General features: G+C 44.3%; 1 protein-coding gene across 14 annotated transcripts in view; it reads right to left on the reverse strand.

Moving 5' to 3' along the window:
• The window catches only part of MAPKAP1 (MAPK associated protein 1), a 215,775-nt gene that overhangs the window by 20,322 nt on the left and 173,349 nt on the right, over positions 1 to 22,104 (reverse strand). For all 14 annotated transcript variants that reach the window (XM_019728588.2, XM_074331017.1, XM_074331018.1 and 11 more), the window contains 2 exons: positions 18,403 to 18,543; positions 3,975 to 4,112 (listed from right to left, as the gene is read on the reverse strand). In XM_019728588.2, the coding sequence (XP_019584147.1) occupies positions 3,975 to 4,112; positions 18,403 to 18,543 (279 nt within the window). The remainder of the gene's footprint in view (positions 1 to 3,974; positions 4,113 to 18,402; positions 18,544 to 22,104) is intronic.

Raw genomic sequence — 22,104 nt, forward strand, 5'->3', positions numbered from 1 at the left:
CATCTTTTAGAGGTTTGTGACATCCTTCAAAAGAGCAAAAGATATCCTAAGGCATGGCAAAACCAGACTGAGAAATCACTGATTTGAATAATAATGACAGCATACGGCTTTAAAAAAAGATCTAAAAAGGCATAATTTATTCTTCATTTCTCAGGGCTTTCGATACCCAGATTTTCTCAACTAACTCTTGTAAGAGTCCATATTTATATATGTTTGGCTTTTTTTTTTTTTTTTTTAAAGGCATGTATCTATTTAGCCATTAAGTTCCAGGTTCTTAAACATTCACAGGGACAGAGCAATAAATCTTCTCTCTGAGAACACAGCCTAAGAGGGAGAAGTTAAGGGAAGGAAAGAGCCACAAACTGCTATCTATGGAGTATGGCTTCAGAGTCTGGGTCTTTCTGATTCTACAATATACGTAATTATGTGTTTCACTGCACGTGCTCTAATGCTCAGTCTCTTTGCCAACTCAGCTATTCACATACTTTTTTGGATATGGCATCAATTAAACTTGAGTTGTGTTCCTTATGACGACCAAATTAATGGTTTGACAGTGGCTTTCTCAATAAACACTGCAAACTGGCCATATTCGAAGGTTTTAAATACCATTTCTTTTTTGTTCAAAATTCTGACAAACACGTCTCAAGTAAGAAATGGGAACAACTTCATTATCCTCCCAACACTTAATGCCTTCTGTAAAGAAGGATGTTTAATAACACGTCTGCTCTGTTTTCACAACTAAATTATTCCAGTTGGTCACACGTTCCAGTCTTTGGCAAGACACTTGTGTTACGAGAGATAAAAACATGAAAAAGGAAATATATTGCAGAAATCAAAAACCTTATCTACTTCTAGACTCTCTCTCTTTGCCATAATTCATTCAAGAAGGTCCCAAGAATAATTTTTGATGTAAACTCAGCTACAAACATACATCACTATGCTGATAAAAATCACAGGCTAAACTTATGAAATATAGTGACTTTCATTTCTTTAGTGCTGTTAAAATAACTTTTTTCTAAGGTTCAACAGACACAAAAGATAAAAAGGGTTACTATTAATCCTTTTTAAAAAGCAGCAGGAGCAGCCCTATAGATTAATTCCGTGGTCTGCTGATGGTCTCGAAGATGAACTTTTTACATTAACTCACTGAATTAATTTGATGAAGATACTGGAAATCATAAAACAAACAAACACAACAAAAAAACACGGCATCAAGCCGATTCATTTAATACATCTTTGGGCATTTTACAACATGAATTAACGTTGAGTAACTTTTGGTTTCTAAGTTCTGGCCCCATCAAGTTCAATTTTAAGAAAGTACACATTCACTGAGGACACCCCTGTAGGCACTGTGCTAGGAGCTGAGAACACAGAAACCAGCTCAGCATGGCGATGGCCGGGGGTGGGGGGTGGGGGCAGACCCCAAACAGATAGCACAACACAGTGTGTGAGGTGCTTTACCAGCGGTGTGTGCAAACTCCTGGGGGCGAAGGTACAGAGAGCCTGACATTTCAGCTGGATCTTGAAAAATGAGTGGGCTGGGCATGGGGAAGTGGAGGTGTCCACAGACGAGAGGGTGAGGATGGGGTGATTCCAGGCAGTGGGAACGGCGGAAGCACAGGCTTTGAGGTGTGTTTGTGTGCAAGTAGCTCACACTGGCCACAGCCCAAGTTCAGGGGGCAGAATTATGGGCTCTGAGCCTGGAATGGTCAACCAGTAGGTCTGTAAAGGCTATCCTGAGGCGTCTGAATTTTATTTTGTAAGCCTGTACCTTTCAAACTTTTTTTTTCAAAGCAGCAAAATCCTTTTTATCAGTTGGCTTTTTAAATGCAAATCTCAAAATAGGAAAAAGTAGAGCTCTTCTGGTTGAAGGGGAAGCCTTATGCCCAACTTAGCCACGCACACGCACGCACACACGCCCCTGAGGCCCTGAGAACCGAGAGCTCTGAGGAACATGGTCTGAAAAGCACTGTGGTAATGGCAGGGACTTAAGTAGTGTTTTCCTGGGGCAGTGTGTCTCCTTGTTCAGGAAAGTGTCACAATTTCCAGATTTCTGGAACCAGAGTGAGGGAGGAGGAAACCTCTATAAGACCCACATGCGGGTTTTCACACAGAACCATCCACTAGGTCTGAGAAGAAGATAAAAGACTCTCTTGCTGGATTGTCAATACTGAAATGGTGGGGCCCACGTCTGCTCTGTACCCCCAATGCTTGGCACCTGTCCTCACCTACAGAGACGTAATAATTATTTCTTGAGTGACTGATACCAAGAGGCAACTGGGAGGTGATGGCTGTGCATCTTTTCTTCGTTCCCTACTGTGCTGGAGGTGTTATATCCTCCACCTTTCAGAGCCTGAATCACAGCATTCCTTGGCGCAATGAGTGTCTCGATGTGAGGGAAACCTGAACCCTGTTTCTAGTTCTTTTCCTAACCTTTCCACTCCAGCTTATCCCTCTCTGCAACATGTGAGTGATAGTCTCTCATTTCTCAGACACACGGAGAATTCATAAAATGTTCCTTTTCAAAGCATCCTGAGTTCTTGGGAAGAAAGATGCTAGAACAACGACATCTTTATTGGCCAACAAGCTGGAGTGAGAGGAATTAGGAAGGTATTTACCTAAAGGCACAGGGAATCTGGCAGCGGTGGGGCAAGGGCCCCAGAGCAGCAGGCAATATTCTCCCAGCCCCTTCCAGTAGCCCCCTCACGGAGGCGGAGCCTCACTGGGATGATGCAAATGGCGGGGAATGGGGTGGGCGTGGCCTTACTCCTTTCCCCACCAAACCACTAAGTTCTCACCAAGCTAAAGAACAATGAGTTGAAAGGAAGAGACTGCAGCCCAGCAGAGCTGGATTTGACAAAACAGTTAGATGCCCACCCAACGTGGCGTGTGCCCAGTCCGTAGGCCTTCTTCAGGGGCTCTGTGCTCTTTGGACCCCTGTTGGGTCAGTGTTATCTCAACAACTTGAACCATATTATAAACACTTGCTGGCCTTTACATTTCTTATTGTTCCTTTTGAGTATTTCATTCCTTATAACATTTGTTCTCAAATCGTTCTCAAAAGAGGGGATTAATGAAAATTAGACGCAAGTCGTACTCCCAAGTCACCAAATCAGAACCCACTGGGGTGGGCCGTGGGTAACTGCATTTGAAACAGGCTCCACAGGCAATGCTGGTAAGTGCCAGGCTTAGAACCACCATCTCATAGCCTTCTCTAGGCACCTAACAAGTCCTTCCAGTTTAATCTTCATTCTTCCATGGAGGACTTTCAGTGTGATCTGTGTCCTTTCTGTTCCACGAGGGGACTGAAGTCCGAAACATGATTAATCTAACGCTGCACTCAATTACTTCACTGCAAAAATATAATACGCCAAAATATACAACCAGACTGTATCTACTTTCATAATTTAAACAGAGTGCCAACCCGGCAGCGATCTCTTCTGCAGGACCAGGCAGGAGTTTAATAACGAGCCGGTAGGTCGTGCAACTGCCAATAATCTAGAGGGTGTTGACACTTCCGGCGTGATGGATATCTAAATCTAGTCTTCAGCTGCCACAGGAAATCTCCCAGCTTCCCTCGATCTGGCAAGGAAGGCAGGCAGGTCCAGGTCTAACTGGTGAAGTCCCCCAAATGGGAAGAGGAAGGGAGCACAAAGGGAAATGAGGGCTCTGGTGACTGCAGCCTCGCAGCAGGAATCTCTCCCTCCCCCTCCTGCCCCCCGCTCCCAGAGTGGGGCTACTGGGGTCAGGAGCTGTGAGGTTCTCTGCTGCCATCAAGACGGAACAGGATGGGGACCCATGTCAGGCTCTGTGCACCATAACACAATCCCGTTTGATTAAAAGAAATTTCTGGTAATGAATTAAACAGACCCAAGGAAAAAAGGACACAGCGGTAATATATTCTCCTGGCACCCAGCACACAGAGGGGAAGAGGGGAAGAGAGAGAGGAGACATAAATAAAAGGGACTACTCACTGGGGCTTTTTTCTTCAGCAAGGTCGCAGGCACAGAGCAGGTCAGAGTCGACTGAGATGGGTTTCTGCTTAATCCAAAACTTGGTGCTGGCTTTCTGATTCGTAACAGGGTCTATCTCTACTTTGTCTCCAGAGATACCTGTAAGGCCGAGGGGAGGACAGAAAAAGAAGCCACAGGAATTGGAAGGTGTAAGTGATTTCAGTGTAGTCATTTGACCTGCTTTGTAAATCCTAAATTGGAGGAACATGAGCTCTTTCTTAGGGCTCTGGGGAACGCCATGGGCTTAAGACAGAGACATAAGGAGACTCCAAATGGCACACGGAAGTTGCACAGCCTGGTGTCCTTGGTGGGTGAGTCGGGGAGGGGGCATCCAAAGACTATATACAAAGGTATTACGAAATATGACTTCTTAGATGTTTAACACAGATACAATACAGTTAACCTACACTATGTCAATCCTACATTACCTCTACATTATAATTAAATAAACTACAATATAAGGTTCATTTAAAACCAATTACAATCACCGGTCTTTTATTGTTGTTCTTCTAGAATAAGATCTGGGTTGGACAGATAAATCTGTAATACCACCTATGCTTAAATGGCTAAGCTACCAGTGAAGAGTTTCTGATCCAGAAAAATCTTACACACTAAAAGTAGGAAAGAGGGGAAAAAATCTCTCTCTTCCCTTCTCTGACACTAAATAATTATCCAAGCTAAATTTAAAGGCAGTCACAGGAGGATCAAAGGGTCCTTTACATAAAACATTCCAAGTTTAAGTCTTGGAGCCTGGCTTCAGGTCACTTCTCTGAGGGAGAGAGAGCAGTGGGTATGAGCTTTATGCAACAAAGACTTTATAACAGGAATCCAGAATGTTAAATACTGGCACTTCAGGTTTCATTTACAGAACTGTGAAAGAAATGACACACTGCGCAGTAACTGGGAGCAAAGGTGTTAGGAGAACAAAGGTAGCACCCAGGATGCAAGGCGTTCCGCCACGACTGGAAATGAACAGCGACGGCTCTCCTGGTGTCACCGAGCAGTGTGTGCTCAGCCTGACACCTGCGATCTAGGCTAGATGCTCTCTTTCTCTTCTTTTGATCACAACTGAGGATTTCTGTTCATGAAGTGAGACAAAAACCTTCATATGCCTTCCAGAGTGGGACCCAGATGGAATCTTGAAAGTAATTAATTTTTAGGCCATAGTTTAAAGGTCAGGGTCAAAGTAAAAAGAGCAAAATGAAGATATTAGAAATAAAACAATCAAATGTACATACACTGCAACAGAAAAGACAGAGTCAACAGATTTCATCCATGGATCACACTTAGAAATTTTTCAATACAATGTGAGAAAACTTAGTCAGGCAAAAGAAAAAGCAGATAAAAGAAACGGCTCAATAAAAAACAATAACAAAAAAAAACCCACCAAGAAACCCCACAATGTCATAGTAGGAGAGCAAATTTAAAATTAAAAAAGAAAACAAATACAAACACAATTCTAGTGAACAGGTCTGCCACACACTGCGTCCAGTTCTAATTTAACTTATGAATGGAGAAATCTCAGATAGCAGTCAGACAAAGGCAGGACACACAGACCATGGTGAGGTCTTGTCTGCCGTCTTCGGAGGAGACAATGCAGTACAGTCGCTTAACCCTGGTCATTACTCGGGGGTCTTTGGAAAAGACGAACAATTGGTATTTTTTTATTAATTGGTTGCTGGAATTTGTCATTAGACATATTTCAGGAATACCGTATTTCAATTAGGCATAATGTCGTAAGTCCAATTGACTCTGTACATTCAGGTCTAGATGATTTCAGGAGGGTGAGAAGGCATCAGGAGACCAATTTTATTACATCTCACTTAAAATAGATTACGACTATCCAGTTACATGCTTCTCTCCAATTTGGTCATTAATTGTTAAAGATCTGGACATTTCTATAGTTCCCTGACAGAAGAAAAGTACTTACACCATGGTTGTTGGTAGCGCTTTTTTTTTTTTTAGGGGGGGGTCCCCCTCCTTCTTCTGCTCTTTTTTCTCCTGCTTTTTATTTTGACATTTATAAAAGTCAAAACGAGCAGAGCAAAATAAATGTGCATATCTCTTATGTGGAATAAACCCTTCCCACATTTCTTTCTCAGAAAGGGTGGGGGGGGGACATCACCAGAGAGACAGGGTTTTAAAATTTTGTTCTACGGCCCTGCAACTCCTGAAATCGTAGTCAGTCAATATTGTTAATGTACCTTGTTAATTTGATAGGATTTGTCAGGTAACTCCACTGGAAAATTATATAAAACTGTTCCAGATGAAAAGATGATAGTGACATGAATTAAAGTGATAGAACAATAGTGGAATATAAACCAGAAATGACACCCAAAGTGGCTGTTGATTTATTGCCGTACTGAGTTTGGTTCTGGGCTCCCATGTATATTAGTGCTACAAATCTGGGTCCATTTAGCAGAGGGATGCTCATACATACATCACCAGCTCCTGCTCCAAGCCAAGGTCACTCCCCATTGCATCAATCTTTTCAACAGAGCCTACTTCACAAAGCAGGACTTTTGTAACCATCTCAGATGTAACAGACTCTCATCCTCTTTCATCTTTCTTTTATCATGTAAAGTACACTTTAACTTCTATTATTTTTATCTGTAAATTGTTACTGTATAGTTCATCCATTACGAGCTGTATCTCTAATCAATTGCCTAAGCTCGGGCCACAAGAACACCTTCCCAATGACGCCCTTTCCTGGGGCTATTGTGCAGTCACTGATCACAGAAGAGAGCCCCAAGTCTGGGGCTTGGGGATGAAGACGTGGGAGATGAATGCATTAGGTTCGAGATGGGCAGGCAGGTGGAACACCATTTAAACAATTGGTGTGCTCCAAAAAAGTTGCGCGTAAATCAGATTTTTTTTTAATCAAATCACATTTCCCACTGACTTCTAGTTCCAGAGATACTTTATCTTCATTTTGGATTGATCTGTAATTGGCAGGGGCCCCCAGCACTTTAGTTTTAAGGTTCTCTGCCCTGCAGGCTTTCAGTCAAGTAGTTAATGATCTATAAAACACTTGCCTGCCTAGAGGAGTCACTACTTCAAAGAACCTGTGGGGGAATCTTCCCAGATGGGAAAAATCCTTCTGTACATTAAATAATCTTACTAGAGATGTGTTTGAGTCTCGGCTCCTTAAAGCAGGGCACGTGGCCCCATAGATCCCTGCTCATTCTTGTTGGGGAAGTGGCAGCCCTAGGCTTCCAGTCCAGTGGGGCCTGAGGCAATTCACACCCAGGCCGCACTGCTGAAGAAAAAGCCTGCAGAATCCAGCGTGGAAGGAGAGACCTCTTCTGTCCCTGGCCTGGGAGTCTGAGATCTCCTTGGTTGGAGGGAGGAGGCAGCCTGGTGTACAGCAGAGCAGTTAGGAGGTGGGTGCCACAGTCCAGGCCAGGGGCAAAGAGGGGTGAACGTTAACTGGACCAACTACGTGCCAGCATGGTTGGAAATCCTTTGTGTGCATTGATTCAAATCTCACAACAGCCTTATGAAGCTGGTTACTATGTTTATTCCTATTTTATAGAAGAAACTGAAGCACAGGGAGGTTAAGCAGCTTGCCCAAGATCACATAACTGAAAAGCGGCAAAGCTGCAATTTGAAGAAAGCCAGGTAATCTGGTTCCAGGCTCTGGCCTCTCAGCCACTACACGATCCTGCAAGTACTGTGCTGGGTGTTTTACATAACACACCCTAGGAGAGGTGGATAAGGTTGGAGAGCTTTTAGGAGGAAAGGCTATTTTGCACACCCAGAGCTTTCTGGTTCCCAAGAATGGTACTTTCCACAGCTCTGCACGGCCGCATTCAGTCGAGATGACAATAAGGAACTCTGCCCGGCCAGTCTTTAGCGTCCTCTCTCAATTCTCACCACGGAACAAATAAATATTCCAATAGGTGCCAATAAACGCACACCTATTTTTGTTCATACATGCAAAGTGGAACATGAAATCCTATCAATATATATCTTTTTGACCACTGAACATAGTTTTGATTTCCCTGGATAACATTTTTATGGAAGTCACTGAAATAAGGCAGAAGCACTCCTTAAAACTGTTAGTTATGCACTATTTTTAAGCAATTCAAATTATAAACATATGCCCAAGAAAACAAGGGAAGCTGGCTTTTGTTAAGTTTACATTTCTCCAACTTAAATGGCCATTGATACAGGATTAGTTAATCCAACCGTGATAGAACACAACACAACCATGAAAATTATATGTAAGAAAAGCTTTGACTTGGGCAAATTCTTATGATGTTATGTGAAAAGGACAGAAAAAAATATTTATAGAGAAGAGATGAAAAGGATATGCTCCAAACTGGTAACAGTAGTCAACTCTGGCTAGTAGTATTATATCCTTTCCTTTTCTGTATTTTTCCAAAATAAAAATTTTACCAAACATGAAAACAAGTGATTTTAGAAGTTCACATGTTTTTCAGTTTCAACATCAGAATTTAGTACCTCTTTCCCAACTTGTAAAATGTGGAAAATGGAGTATGCTGGAATTCTGTAACTGATAATCACAGAAAGTGATTAATTCCTTCCAGCAGTTCTCAAGCACCCAGGGACTGACTGCGGGAAAGGCTCCCATGAGTTGCGTTATGCCCAACCTGGTGCCACTCTCACAGTGGTGCCTGGCAGGCTCCACCCTACCACAGCAATGGCAGGTGAGCAGAGAGGGGGCATGGCTGCTGGCCCAAAGTGGCCAGGGTCAGTCCCTTCCTTGGAAAACAAGGAAGGCCATTTGTCTCCTTACCAGCTCTCCTCCCCTAGCCACTTATCCACAGCCATCTGTCATGACCTTTTCATGCTCCCACTTCTGACAGCTTCCAGATACAGTGAGTCAAACTTCACTGGAAGCAAACTATCACACCAACTGTCAAAGGCAGAAAACACTGCCTGATTGCTGTCCTACATCAGCGCCAGCATATAAATCCTTCCTTAACAAGACAGCTCTAAATAAACAAAAATGCAACTCCAATGTATACACAACACTCTGGGGAAACTATGTATCTAAGGCTTTAGAGTTTACAAGGTGACCCTTGTCTGTTTTAAAGAGTCAAAAAATTTCCATACAAGGAAATTAGCACAGTGTATCCTCTTCTGCTAACACAGCCTGGGGACCGCCTTTGAGCAGTCCCGTGCCAGGCCTTTTGTGTAGCGACTTACTGAGAGCTTACTACACCCCTACCAGGAAGGCAGTTGTAGGCCATTGCAGATTTAAAGGCAGGATGCAGAGAGGTTAGGGACAGGGATTCTGGAGTCTGAGAGTCCTGAGTTCAGATCTCAGCTCTTCTACTTCCTATGTGACGTAGGCCAAGTTGCTGTAAAACGCTGATGACAACAGCACTGACCTCACGGGCTTGTTGTGAGGATTAAGGGATATGAAATTTGAAAAGAGCATTGGATAGTGATCAATACACAGCTAGTGACCCACATTACTGCTTCTCCTGACCGTGATTATCAGGAGCCAGGCTCTGGGCTGTGACAGACCCAGTGACAAGGGTCAGAACGGGGGAGCCCACGGAGCCACAGGAGGGATGTGAACACGGGACCTGCTGGCCCTAGTTGGGTGGTGGTGAGGGACCTGCTCTACACCCCAGCCTCGGGGGTACCGGGATCCAGGACGACTGTCCAGCTGGGGAAACCAGTGCCCTCAGACCCTGGAAGTGAATTCTTCCTATAACCTCCATCACTGAGTGTCAATGGGGACACCTCTTCCCTGTGACCTCCAAGAGTTCAATTCTACATCAGGAGGAACAGTCCTACACCCGGTGTCATGGAGACACTTGTGCTAGGGAACGCCCATCCCGCAAGGTCTCCAAGTTATTCATTTGGAGATCGTGATTTTGCCAGCACATTTCCATTGGTGTTATCCTGGGCAAAGTCACTTCTCCCTTGGTGAGCCTGACCTCTCCCTTTGTAAAATGGGGTAACAACAGTACCAGTTCCTGGGCTGTCATGAAGATGAAATGTGAAAAAACATAGCAGAGTGCCTAGTACATGATAAGGGCTCAATCAATCATTGCTAAAATTATTACTAATGATGAGCCTAAAGGTCAAATGATGTCCTTGTGCAGGGCGGGCCACGTCAGGGAACAGCAAAGCTGGGCTGAAGCCCAGGTCTCCGGTAGCAGCTCCTTCCGACACACAGCTGTTTCCTACCCAGAGGAACATGCCCGCGTCGCCGAGGCACAGCCTCCCGGGAGGCACACTTCAAGTGCCCCTCTAGGAAGTTCAAACACCAGTTGGCAAAAATGAGGGCATCTGACATTCCATGCCTCAGTGTATTTCCTGAGTTATTGTTTATTTGCTCAGACATCACAAGCTGCGGTTCATTCATCAATATCCTACAACTTCGAATGTAAGACTACAAAAGCCCCACTCTTGTTAAATCCTGGAGTAGTTTTTTATACAATTCTACAATCCTCTTGTCTTCAGGTTACCTAGAGCCTGTGAAAGCCTGAAAAGCCCCCCGGGAGTGACACTGAACAACTCTTTGTGAGAGTGGATTTTGCTGAGTGTCCGCGGCCAATCGATAGCGTCCACAGAGCGGTCAGGGAAATCTTTGGAACTTGTCTGAATTTACACACAGGATCAGACACATAGGCTGTTTGGGCTTAATGAGACCTCCGGGATCACTGAGTCTGGGGTTTTCATTCTCCATATGAAGAAATTGAGGCTCAGGGCAGGGATATGGCTTGTCTGATGTCACCTATTAATGACAAAGCTGTAACCATAATTCACATCGCCATCCCACCTGGCCAGGGTTTAAACAGACCAGCTCTCTCGTCTCACTACACATTGTTTATATAGTGGGTATATTCACACAGTGATCAAATGCACGCCAGTGTAAAAAGCACTGCCTCTGCAGTATGTTAAGAACCCCCAAAAGATGACAAAAGCATATTGTGGGTCACAACTAAACTGAGACCCAGTAGAGCTTCACATTTTTGAGAGCAAGAGGGGCACTGGGGCCGAGGATCACTGGTCCCATTTAAGGGGCTAACCATCTGAAACAATTTGGGAGCCACAGCTAAATGCTGCCAATTCCAATGTGTGGCCAGTGACAAATCTAAGTGTACCTGACTGGACCATTATCCTCAGAATGCCAGATGAGGCCTAAATTCTCTCTGTAGAAAAGGCAGTTACAAAGATTTAATACCGGGACAGTTAGATACCCAAACTAAGTATTCTCCTGGGAAATAGACTCCTTAGATGAGCTTGCAATGGGAGTTAGGAAGCAGTAATGCCGTTTCCTAAGAGAATTTGCAATAGTATCAGTTAGTGAGTGGGGGAAATCAGATCTTCCTCATGGTCAGGCCCAGGCTCATGGCTGGAGGTCAAGTACCAAGGATGAGGACGTGGTAAAAAGAGCACAGAACCTTGATGAAATCTCACATATCCTATTCCCATGAATTATAGGATGCCGGTGGTTCTCAACTTTTTCCAATTCTCAATTTATTCTCAGCCCTCTGAGGAACCAGACACAATGTCACTGGTAACCTGGATTACTCAGCAGGAATTCTCACAGGGTAGGTCTGGGAGCAGGCAACTAGAGGAAGGTATACAGTTAGCAAGAGCACCTAGAGCTCCTGACGTTCCCCGTCGGGGGGTTTCTCCTCAGGCCCCTCAATGCATTAAGCACTCATGTAGTAAAGGACTTTTCTGGGCATCTTGATGGTACCTGCCCTGCTCTCTCACAAGTTCATTAGTATTTGTTAAGCTCTAGTCCACATTTCGGTTTAGAAAATGCTGCCACAATAGGGACAGAACAATCATTAAATACTACAATTGCCATCCTCACATGACTCAACAGACCCAGGGATTTGGGAGTTAAGCACGATGCATGTCTCCTCATGATCATTTTAGTGCCTTTGAATGGAGAAGGGTGATCTCCTTCGTATTCCATAAGAAAATGAAACAGAAACGTGAAAGGCAGATCAATTCATCTCTTAAGAACATGCATTTCCAGATGACATCATTACTTGAACTACATATACACCTATATATAGGCAACCCATCGGAAAATAACAGGGCACATATTTTATTCACACAGCCACACGGAACTACTTTCAGCGTCAGAGTGCGCCTGAGGAGTAATAAAGTCCAGGCCACAGCTCTTTGCTTTCACTCACGTAGTCGGTGCTGTTAATGTGCTTCTTAAGTTTGCGTGTTGTGTATTAAAAAATAACCCGTAATAAGGTCTTCCGTGAGTGCTGGCTTGTAGGTATCAATTGGGGGTTAAACAGTAACTGCAATAGGACAGATAAACCGGGGAAGACAACAGATGGCAGCTACGCTGCCTCTCATCATGGTCAGGCCCAGGGCAGGCATTTTTAATCAATCACAGAGTTTCTTTCTGTTGCCCTCAGACACAGCTCGAGATGCTGCCTCAGCATAATGCTCCGGGCAGCCATTACGAACTTGATTGGAGTCGGTTTATGAGATGAAACCTTTCTGCCTTCTCTAAGGTATGTGCTGTTGTCCTCAAGAATGCTGATATATAACTACTGTGATCACGAGTGCTGTTGTTATACATATGGATTGTTTTACGAAGAGATAATGGAGGTAACCTTTAGGTAGAGATTATTTTATAACATAGTCTTTGTCTGTAAATCCTGTAAAGAATTTGTATATCTATAAAGAATTATGTTAGACGATATATGCAATATGACACAGATAGAATTCGTGGTATATTGTGTATTCATATTACGGTATGAATTCATGGTATATTAGCTTTCTCTTTGGTGACATGGGGACAGTCTATATTGACAAACGATAAGGTGACGGAATCAAGTTAGCACAACTGGTACAACTACCAAAGCACTTCTCAGTCTGAGACTGAGTCAGGAAAACTGGGCCAAGCTGCCCAGCCAGTAAAAGCACGCCTTGGACAGAGATAAGGGCAAGAAAGTTCTCTGAACACAGTGAGGTTGCGTTTCCCAAACCCCACAATTAACTAGAGGTTCTGAGCCAGCAGGTCTGGGCTGAGGTCCGGGCCTTGGTGATTGTGACACACGGTCGGGACAAGCGCTGCTTGAAGGTACTGTGCGCGTGAGAGGCACACTATGGTGAGGCCTTGGTCCTCAGCCTTGTTTCTTATACAGGTTTCTGGGGAGCCCCTTGGCAGGTGCACCCTAAGCCAGTTTCTGCCAGCCAGTCAACAAATACTCATTGACAGTATGCTATGGGCTTTCTAGATCACGGCTGGCACTCACCAAAGGACCGTTTTCGTTTCGCTTTTCCCCAAACCTACTTCACCCGCTAGCCCTGGCATGTTTGGGTAGTACCCATGTCTTCTTGCCTGATCCTATGGTCGGCCATTAGGATCACGCATATGCGAGATCGAGTTAATGGAAACAAACCCTCAACTTGGTATGAGCTCAGGCAAGGTCTACACTTAAAGAGCATCTGTACTTTTAGGCCCAATACAGAGGGGAAGCAGACAAGATGAAAAATTCCAAGAATGTTTCTAAGAAATACAGGAATGGGCTGGCATGACGGCTTTGTTTGGCGAGCTTCCCGGCTGGGAGAGCAGGCATGGAAAAGTGATTCCAACTTAAGAACCAACTGCAGGGACTGGTAGGGGCCGCTTCTCGGGCTGTGCTGGGAATCACTCTGAGGTCTGGTCCGGGCCCAGGGCGCACAAGTGCAGTGACAGACTAGCAATGGCTGGAGGGTGACAGCAGCACCCATACTACACTGACACTGACGTCCACGTGCCGGGAAAGACAGGGACAGACAGGATGTGCAGAACTTTTGGACCTGGCCAAACGGAAGTAACTGCTTCCTTTGTGAAGGCCAGTTAGCAATGTCGGAGGCAGCTGTGCCATGATGGGTTGGCCGTGGCGTATGGGACTGAGTTTCAGTCCCAGTTCTCCTACTGGGACTGGATATCCCACTGTGTATCTGACGGCTGGGGGTGAGGGAAAGAGTTAGTACCTACTAAGTCATAGCTACGTGCCAGTCCACACTCAGTGCTTTATATACATCACATTATTTCATTAACTCCAAGTCTGTTTCCTCAGTCATGAAAGGGGAACAACATCACCAATGTGCTGTGTGGATTAAATAAGGTAATGGGGTGAAAGTTCACTGCATACTGTCCATTGTGTGAGAACGACAGAATACTAGCACAGTGACAATTTGCATTCAAGGCATCACGATATAGTAGTTACCCGTAGGGCTCAGCCTCAGACAGACCTGGGTTTTAATGCCACCTTCCTTACTAGATTTTCCCTACATCCCAGTTTTGTCACATAAAATATGGCGATAGTATCAGTACTATCAAATAATACTGCTCTAATTACAGGAGACAATACATATAAAAGAGTGAGCAGCAAAATGCTTGGCATCTAGTAAGCACCTGATACACGACAACTGCTTTTACAAGTAACTTTCTGTTGATATTATTTTAAAAGGTCAGCTCTTTGTCATAGGTTTCATTAATAGAGTCCAGTAAACTTTTCAATCGTAAAAAGTCTGGTGGAAAACTGGTTTGCGTTTGGGCCTTGCAGATCAAAGTTTGCCTCTCTCCTCCCCTGACCTTGGAAACCAACGGCGGATGGTAACACTGGCACGTGGGCCACGACTGCCTGTCAGCAGAGCGGGAGCTGTGACGGCACAGTGGATGCCTGGGAATTCCATCCTCCGCGGTGTGCTCTGCCACACCACTGCCTCCAAGTGGCCCGGCAGTTTCCCGTGGAAGCAGCAGGGCTGCTGGGTAAATGCCACACACAGACACTTAGCGCCCAGAAGAACTTGCCATGGAGAGCAAGTGAAACCTCTGTGCTGACCGACACAGGATGGACGAACAGAGGAGGCCATCCATCAGTGTCAGAAAAGAGCTGAAGCACCTGGCTCATCAGTGGAAATAAAATAAATTATTTACCCATCTCAGGACCTAGCTGCTCACTTCAATGCTCATAAATGGTGTGCTCTTTGCGGAAGCTTCTGTTTCAGAAAGGACTTCTGGATTGCTGTGGGCAGGTTTTTGTTGTTGTTGTTAGGATGTTATCGTCTGCTTAGCAGCAAGGACGGAGAGAGCGTCTTGAGTTACGTATCTGAACTCATCTACACGGCACTAGGGAATGAGCTGATCTATTCACTGCATGGTCCAGTACTCGTGGGCACAGTTTAATTTTATTGTCACAAAATTTCTCATGATTAATTAATGAAGTTTCTGCGTATACTGCTTATAATGCTAAAGACTGAACTTAAATTCATAATTGAAACATATTCTGACATCAGTTGTATAACAGAAGTGCCTCAGGGCCGAGAAGTCTCCACCAGAGGGCGCCATGTGTGCCACTGGAAGCATCCAGAGGTGACTGGGACCTGGCCTCCAGTCAACCTCATTTCTGAGAACCACGGCTCTAGGGACAGATGCTTGCATCATTGTCATCATCCATTTCTACCTAACAAGTGTCCACTGTGGCTACAAGTGAAACTCTGCCACGAGCCACTACCTAATCTGAGCCACTACCTAATACTTTCAAGATGGTGGACTAGGAGAGAGAGCAACAGGCAAAGTAAATAATAACGACAATAGCAATAACAGTAAAATAAGCTACCACTGAGAATACACTTTTTATGGGCCAGACACTTTCATACAGTCTCAAAAGGTAAACATTATAATTCCCATTTTATAAACGACAAAAACTAAGCCTGAAAAGGAAAGGGACTTGTCTGAGGAGACACTGCGGGTAAGTAGTAATGCTGGGACTCGAACCCAATCCTGACTGTAGAACTTGGGTTCTTCCCACAGATCCTTTTGTAGATTTTCTCCTTAAATGTTTGGCTTTTTGCCTTGGGGAAAAAAGTGGGGGTTAGAAGCCCACAATCTTGGTTATCTTTCCAAGGCACTGCTTTTCACGTTGGGGATCCGTGGACTCGCTGATGATGCTCACCTGGGAAAATCCCTCCCTGCACCCTGCACCTTTATCTCGGCTGCACTCAGGCGACTTAGTGAGCTTCTTAAAACTAGACCCAAACACGAAAGGCAGAGCCTTTCTTACTGGGGAGGTACTGCACGCAGGCACACACATTGGATGCCTGAGGAGCGTTCTCACTTTAGTAAACGTTTAGTTGAAAATGCACCAACAGAAAGTACATATGACATAAGAGTTTATATGACTGAGTTTTCCACAAAGTCTATATACTCATGTAATCAGCACCCAGATAAGAAACAGAACCGTATCAGTAGCCGGAAGCTTCTCTCCAGTCACTACAGCCTCCTCTCCCCCCAGGATAACCACCATCATTACTTCTAACAGATTATTTTTGTGTATTTTTGAATGTTATATAAATGGAATCATATAGTATGTCATTTCACCCCCTTTTTTGGATCCAGTTTCTTTTTGAGCAACATTATTATTATTATTATTATTATTATTATTCGTCCCTTCTCCCGCTTCCCCCTCCCACTCCGGTTTAAGCCACTGTTTCTCAGTCTAGTTGTGTAGGACACAGATGGCCCATGTGGGAATCGAACCGGCAACCTTGGAGTTAGCACGGTGCTCTAACCACCTGAGCCACCGGGCTGGCCCCCTTATTATTTTTATTTCTATGAGAGATGCCAGGAAAAGCATCCCTAAGAAGAACAACACTGAAGAACTTTGTTTTAAGAATCAACAATTGAACAATTTTTTTTTTTAACCACTTTAGAGATTTAGAGTTTAGAGTGAGGAGGGCGAAACAGTCTATAGAGAAGGGAAAGAAAGGTGGGTTCTGTGTTTTGGGTCAAAGTTATGGGGTGCTAACTCATCCACTTAGTCTGCTTGAATTGCCACCATCTTAGCAGCTGATGTTCACCGAGCACCTGCTGTGTGCCAGGCACCTTTCTAAGTGTTCTGCACGCGTTACCGCACTTCATCCCCATCCTCAGCCTGTCTCTCAGAGAGGGACTATTGTCTTCCTTTTACAAATGAGGAAACGGAAACTGCATCATTGGCCTGTGGTGGTACAGCTAATAAATGAGCCAGGGTTTGAAACCAGACTTCTAACCCCCAAGTCTGTCCTCTAAATGCTGCACTGTTTTGCTTCTCCACCAACAGCTCTCATTTACAGAAGTCTCAGCAACTGCCAGGCCCCAAGCTAAGTGCTTTTCATGGCATCTCTGACTTGGTCCCCACAGCAATCCTAAGAAGATGGTATTCCTGATATTCCCATTTAAGCTGAATGGAGCTGAGGCTCATAAAAATGAAGACACTTGCCTAACATGGCTGGTTATCAATGAAGCCCCAGTTTAAACCAGTTATGATTTTGATGCTTGTCTTTTAACTACTATGCTGAGCTGTCAGCGTATTTCAAGCTTCCCAGTCAAGTTGGGAAGAAATTATTGAGAGATTTTTGAGGCTTATTACAAATTAGCCAGCATACTGGCTTATTACAAATAATGCCAACATTTGCAAAGATTTATAGTGAGACACATACAAAACATTTGTCAGAAATGTAAAATTAGTGAACCTTAGAGTTAGAATTTAAACCTTCTTCCTTTATGCATAAAGCAAACGAGGCCCAGGAAGGGGTGGTGTGGCAGAGGTCAGTGGCAGAGCCAGGGTACAGCTCAGGTCCCTGACTGAGTGAGCCAGGCATCCATGTCTAGTTCCCCTCTTGCCACCAGCCTTTGGGGCCTGCTCCTGACCACCCCCCCCCACCTGCTGTGACCTGGAGCATGAGATTTCACCAATCTGCACCTCATTTGTGCTGTTAGATGGGGACAGTAAAAATGCCTACCCTTCAGTAGTTAAGCAGTGCATGTAAAACACGTAGCACAGAGCCTAACACACGGTGGATGCCTCTAAATGACCGCCGCGACGACGATGCTGCATTAATGTTATGTTGACTACTATGACTGTCCCTACTCCTGTTAGGTTTAAGGCCAAACAGAAACTTGGCACTTCACTGGAACAAATTAACCCCAAATATTAGTTGAAAGTCAGTTCCAGTTTATCTGGTGAGAATCCAAATACGACTTCTGAGATCATAACAAAGCTTCCTGAATAAACCACGAATGAATAGGCAGCGAATCCACCGAGTACGAAAGGCGAGTGGCAGCACTACAGAGCAGTTCTGAGGACGGCACGTAAGAGAATCACAGCACGAAAGGAATCACGGAACTTCACAGAAGTCAATCAGGTTGAAGAGAGTCTCAAGTTAGTTCTATTTGTAATCTTCCGCTTCATAAAAAAGACGACGAGACAGAGCACTGAGCTGGAAAAAGGAGGTACTTTAAATTTCATTGTTTAAACATTTTTTTCTGAAAACAAATTACTGTCAGGCGTTTTGGTCACACAAAAGTTGTATGTTGTTTCTTCCCCGAGTTCTACATTGACCACTGATATAAAGCACTCAGTTCATCAGCTGTTCGTGCACTTACCTAACTGTACGTCGGTCGTGAAGCGTAGTCTGTGGATCATGCTGACTTTGAAAGACTTGTAATGGTGGCTGCTAAGCATATCCTGCACTGTCGCTATGTCAATTTGTGAATCCTCCTCAAAGACCCCGTCTGCCCTTGAACCTGGGGAGAAAAAAGCCGTTTAACACATAAAGATACATGAGGCTTGGCAAATGGTGTCTGCTTAAAATGCTTTGGGATAAATTAAAATAATATGGGCTATTTAATTTGGAGAAGAAAAGGCTGAGCGATGACTTAATAATGCCATTCCAGTAAACAGAGAATGGAAACATATTAATCATTCAACAATTAATTCAACAAACACTGCCTAGTCTATGGCAGGCCCTTGGCTAGGCAGTAGGGATGCAGAAGGATAGGAAAACTCCTGCTCTCCAGAAGCTCAGTCTCCACAATAAGTCAAAATCACAATAGCATGCATGGTCACACTTCCTGTTTCTTTTTCTAATATTAATCTGCCTGATTATAAAAGTAATCCATGCTCCCGGAAGAATCTCTGTCCTTTCCAAGATTCTCAAGCTGCCAGTTTACCAGCTTCCTGTCCTGTGCCCCAAGTCTCCACTGGTGCAGGCACGAGCCTGCCTGCGCTCACGTGGCTGTAAGTCTCCTCACTGGCCACCGGCCACCAAGCTCCCTCTGCAATCCAGCCACCACAGGCCTTTCCGATTCATCTTTCTCATGCTTTGATCATTTATTCACTCATCAAATGTTTAGTGAGAGCTCTGTGCATGCTAAGTACTCCGATATGTGACACTGGTGACAAATAAGAAGACTGGTATTCAAAAGTCGTCTTTGGCTTCCCACGACTTCCTGAAGGATGCACTTTTTTCAGCCAAGCAATCAAGACTGTCCATAATCTTGCTGAAACAAAATTCAATTTTGCCTGTCACTACTCACACATATCTTCTCAGCTCCTCCCAAATGCCTTGGACTGCACACAGGTGCAGGTTTTTCTACTTCTGGGCCTTCACTCATGGCGTACCCTTGGCCTAGAACACCCTTTCCGCCCTGACACTGGACCTGTCAAACCCCAGCCAGGCCAGCTCAAACTCCACTTCCGGCTGAATTCCACAGCAGCTGGTTTACACTGGACTCTGGAGCCAGGCAGACCTGGGCCAATTCCCAGCTCTGCCTCTAACTTGCTAGATGATCTTGGGCAAGTGACTAGCTCTCTGCACCCAGTTTTGGCCATCCACAGAATGTAGGATGTATTTTAAAAATCTAACACATAACAGGCTTAATAAGTAGTAGTCGTGATTATTTTCATGCTACCGTCAGAGAGGATCCCAGTCAGCCTAGAGTTGTTGAACGGTCACTCTGTCTTAATTTGGAAGCTTTGTGAGGGTCAGTTGTTTCTTACTCATCTCTGCAGCTTCTCCTGCAAGCAGTACAGGTAACTGGCTTGCTCTCACTAAATTCTGCTACATGAATAAATAGACAGAAGGATAAACAAACAGAAGCTAGTATGAATGAGTGCTTACTACACATCCGGCACGGTGCTACACACTTTACACACGCATTTAAGACTCACGATGTCACCTGGCTGTCGTTCCTCATCTGACGCTTTGGGAATCTGAGGCTTTTGAGGCAAAGTCACATGCCCAAGGTGACACTAAGCAAAGCTAAACTCTCGCTCACCCTTCAGAGTCTGAACTGTGGTCTTCTGAAGGTGTAGCTGCTGGTACCATTCACCAGAGAGAGGGAGAGCCTGTCTAGCACCCAGAGTGGGGTGCCCTAGGCCTTGTGCTGGGTACCCAGAGATGGTCCCACAGGGAGACCTGGAGATAACTCCTTGGAATAAGAGTCGGAGGAGTGAAAATTCGATTAGGTTGGTGCAAAAGTTAATTGCGGTTTAAAAGGTTAAAAATGATTGCAAAAACCGCAATTACTTTTGCACCAACCTAACAGATTTGGGTATAAAAGGAAAATTGTTACATAACCTGTAGCCTGACAACCACATGCTTTTCTTTCCCGGTTACTGCTTACAGGGCAAGCTTGGAAGTTAAAGCTGGTTTCTGATGCCGTCACATTGAACTCATTTATGAGAAGTTGTGCCCCCTCTTTCCAAACGCTGCACTTACTCTCAGCTTGGACCATTCTAGCACCCACAATAATGCTCTCCCCTCAATAAGGATGCAGCCTCACCTGCAATGGGGCGTTCACTGAATGCCTTGACACAGCCCCATCTTAGGGCATCAGCACATGCCCTCTCCTCCCAGGCCCCCAAGTCTAGTTCAGCTCTTGTCATCACACCTGGCATTTTCCTCAGAATACTTATCACAGATTGTGACTATCTGTCTCTGTCATTAGACTGTAAACCCCAAGAGGGCAGGCATGTGACTGCTTTACTCAGACCCTGTAGCCCCGACACTGCTAGTGCTACCACGCACAAGAGAAAAAGTGATCAATAAAAGTTTAATGGGGGGTGGCTGGATGGCTCAGTTGGTTGGGGCGCGAGCTCTTAACAAGGTTGCCAGTTCAATTCCTGCATGGGATGGTGGGCTGCGCCTCCTGCAACTGAAGATTGAAAAGGGTGACTGGACTTGGAGCTGAGCTACGCCCTCCACAACTAGATTGAAAGACAACGACTTGGAGCTGATGGGCCCTGGAGAAACACACTGTTCCCCAATTAAAAAAAAAAGTTTATTGTATGAATACCAAGTGCCATGTCCACAGGAAGGTGAGGATCAGAGATGCTGAGTAGCTTAGCCCACATCACATCGCGAGAACCAGCAGAGTTACACTCAACATCTGCAAGGGCCACTGGGTAACCCTGTTTCCTTTCTTTGGAACCCCTGTGATTTGGGACAGAAATGTCATCAGCATGATCACCGCTGTCTCTTAGGTTATGTCCACATCTCAGACCAAGAGGCTGGCCACAATTTAGAGTTTCAAATAATCCTTCACTTTCTCCAATATACATTGTACTGAAACAGACTTGCCAAGATGTGTTCATTTCTATTTTAAAAACTTTTATATACATGAGAACTGTGGAGAATTTTTGGTGAAATATTAAAATCCTTTCATGTTTTAAAAATAATTTAAAGCCATTTTTTTTCCTGAGAAAATGCCCTTAGACACAACATAGCTCAAGAACTTCTGTTTTCTTTACTAATTAGTATTTTCTGAATATTGCAGGTATTTGATGTGGAAAGAGGTAACAGCTCATTATGCTAAAATGCCAATTACCAAAAAAACAAAAAACAACAAAAACAAACAAACCCCCAAAACACCACATTTAGGAGTTTTACATTTTATGATGTTGGATTAAAACCAATTTAAAAATTACTATAACGTGACATATAATTTTTTACTGAGCAATTTCAATGCCAGCTGCTAATAAAGCATCTTAGCTGTAAATGATAATTCAGATGCTTTTAGATAAAGTGGTGCATAAATATGGCTGGAAATTGATTTAGCTTCTTACAGAAGCTACTGAAGAATGACATATTTTGTTTAATACACCAGCTAATGTAGTCCTAAAAGCTCAAACAAGTGCCAGTTTTCACTCCTAAATTTGCTGTGGGAGATTAATGAAAACTTTATATTTTGCTGAAATGTTAATAATGGGCAGATGAGATGATAGGATTTTAGTAGAGGTCTTAAAGCTATGGGATAACCAGCAAGGCTTGTCAATTCCCTTATATTAATTTTGTTGACGACTTA

The sequence above is a fragment of the Rhinolophus sinicus genome, linkage group LG04 (genome assembly GCF_036562045.2).
Source record: "Rhinolophus sinicus isolate RSC01 linkage group LG04, ASM3656204v1, whole genome shotgun sequence".
NCBI classification, from domain to species: domain Eukaryota; kingdom Metazoa; phylum Chordata; class Mammalia; order Chiroptera; family Rhinolophidae; genus Rhinolophus; species Rhinolophus sinicus.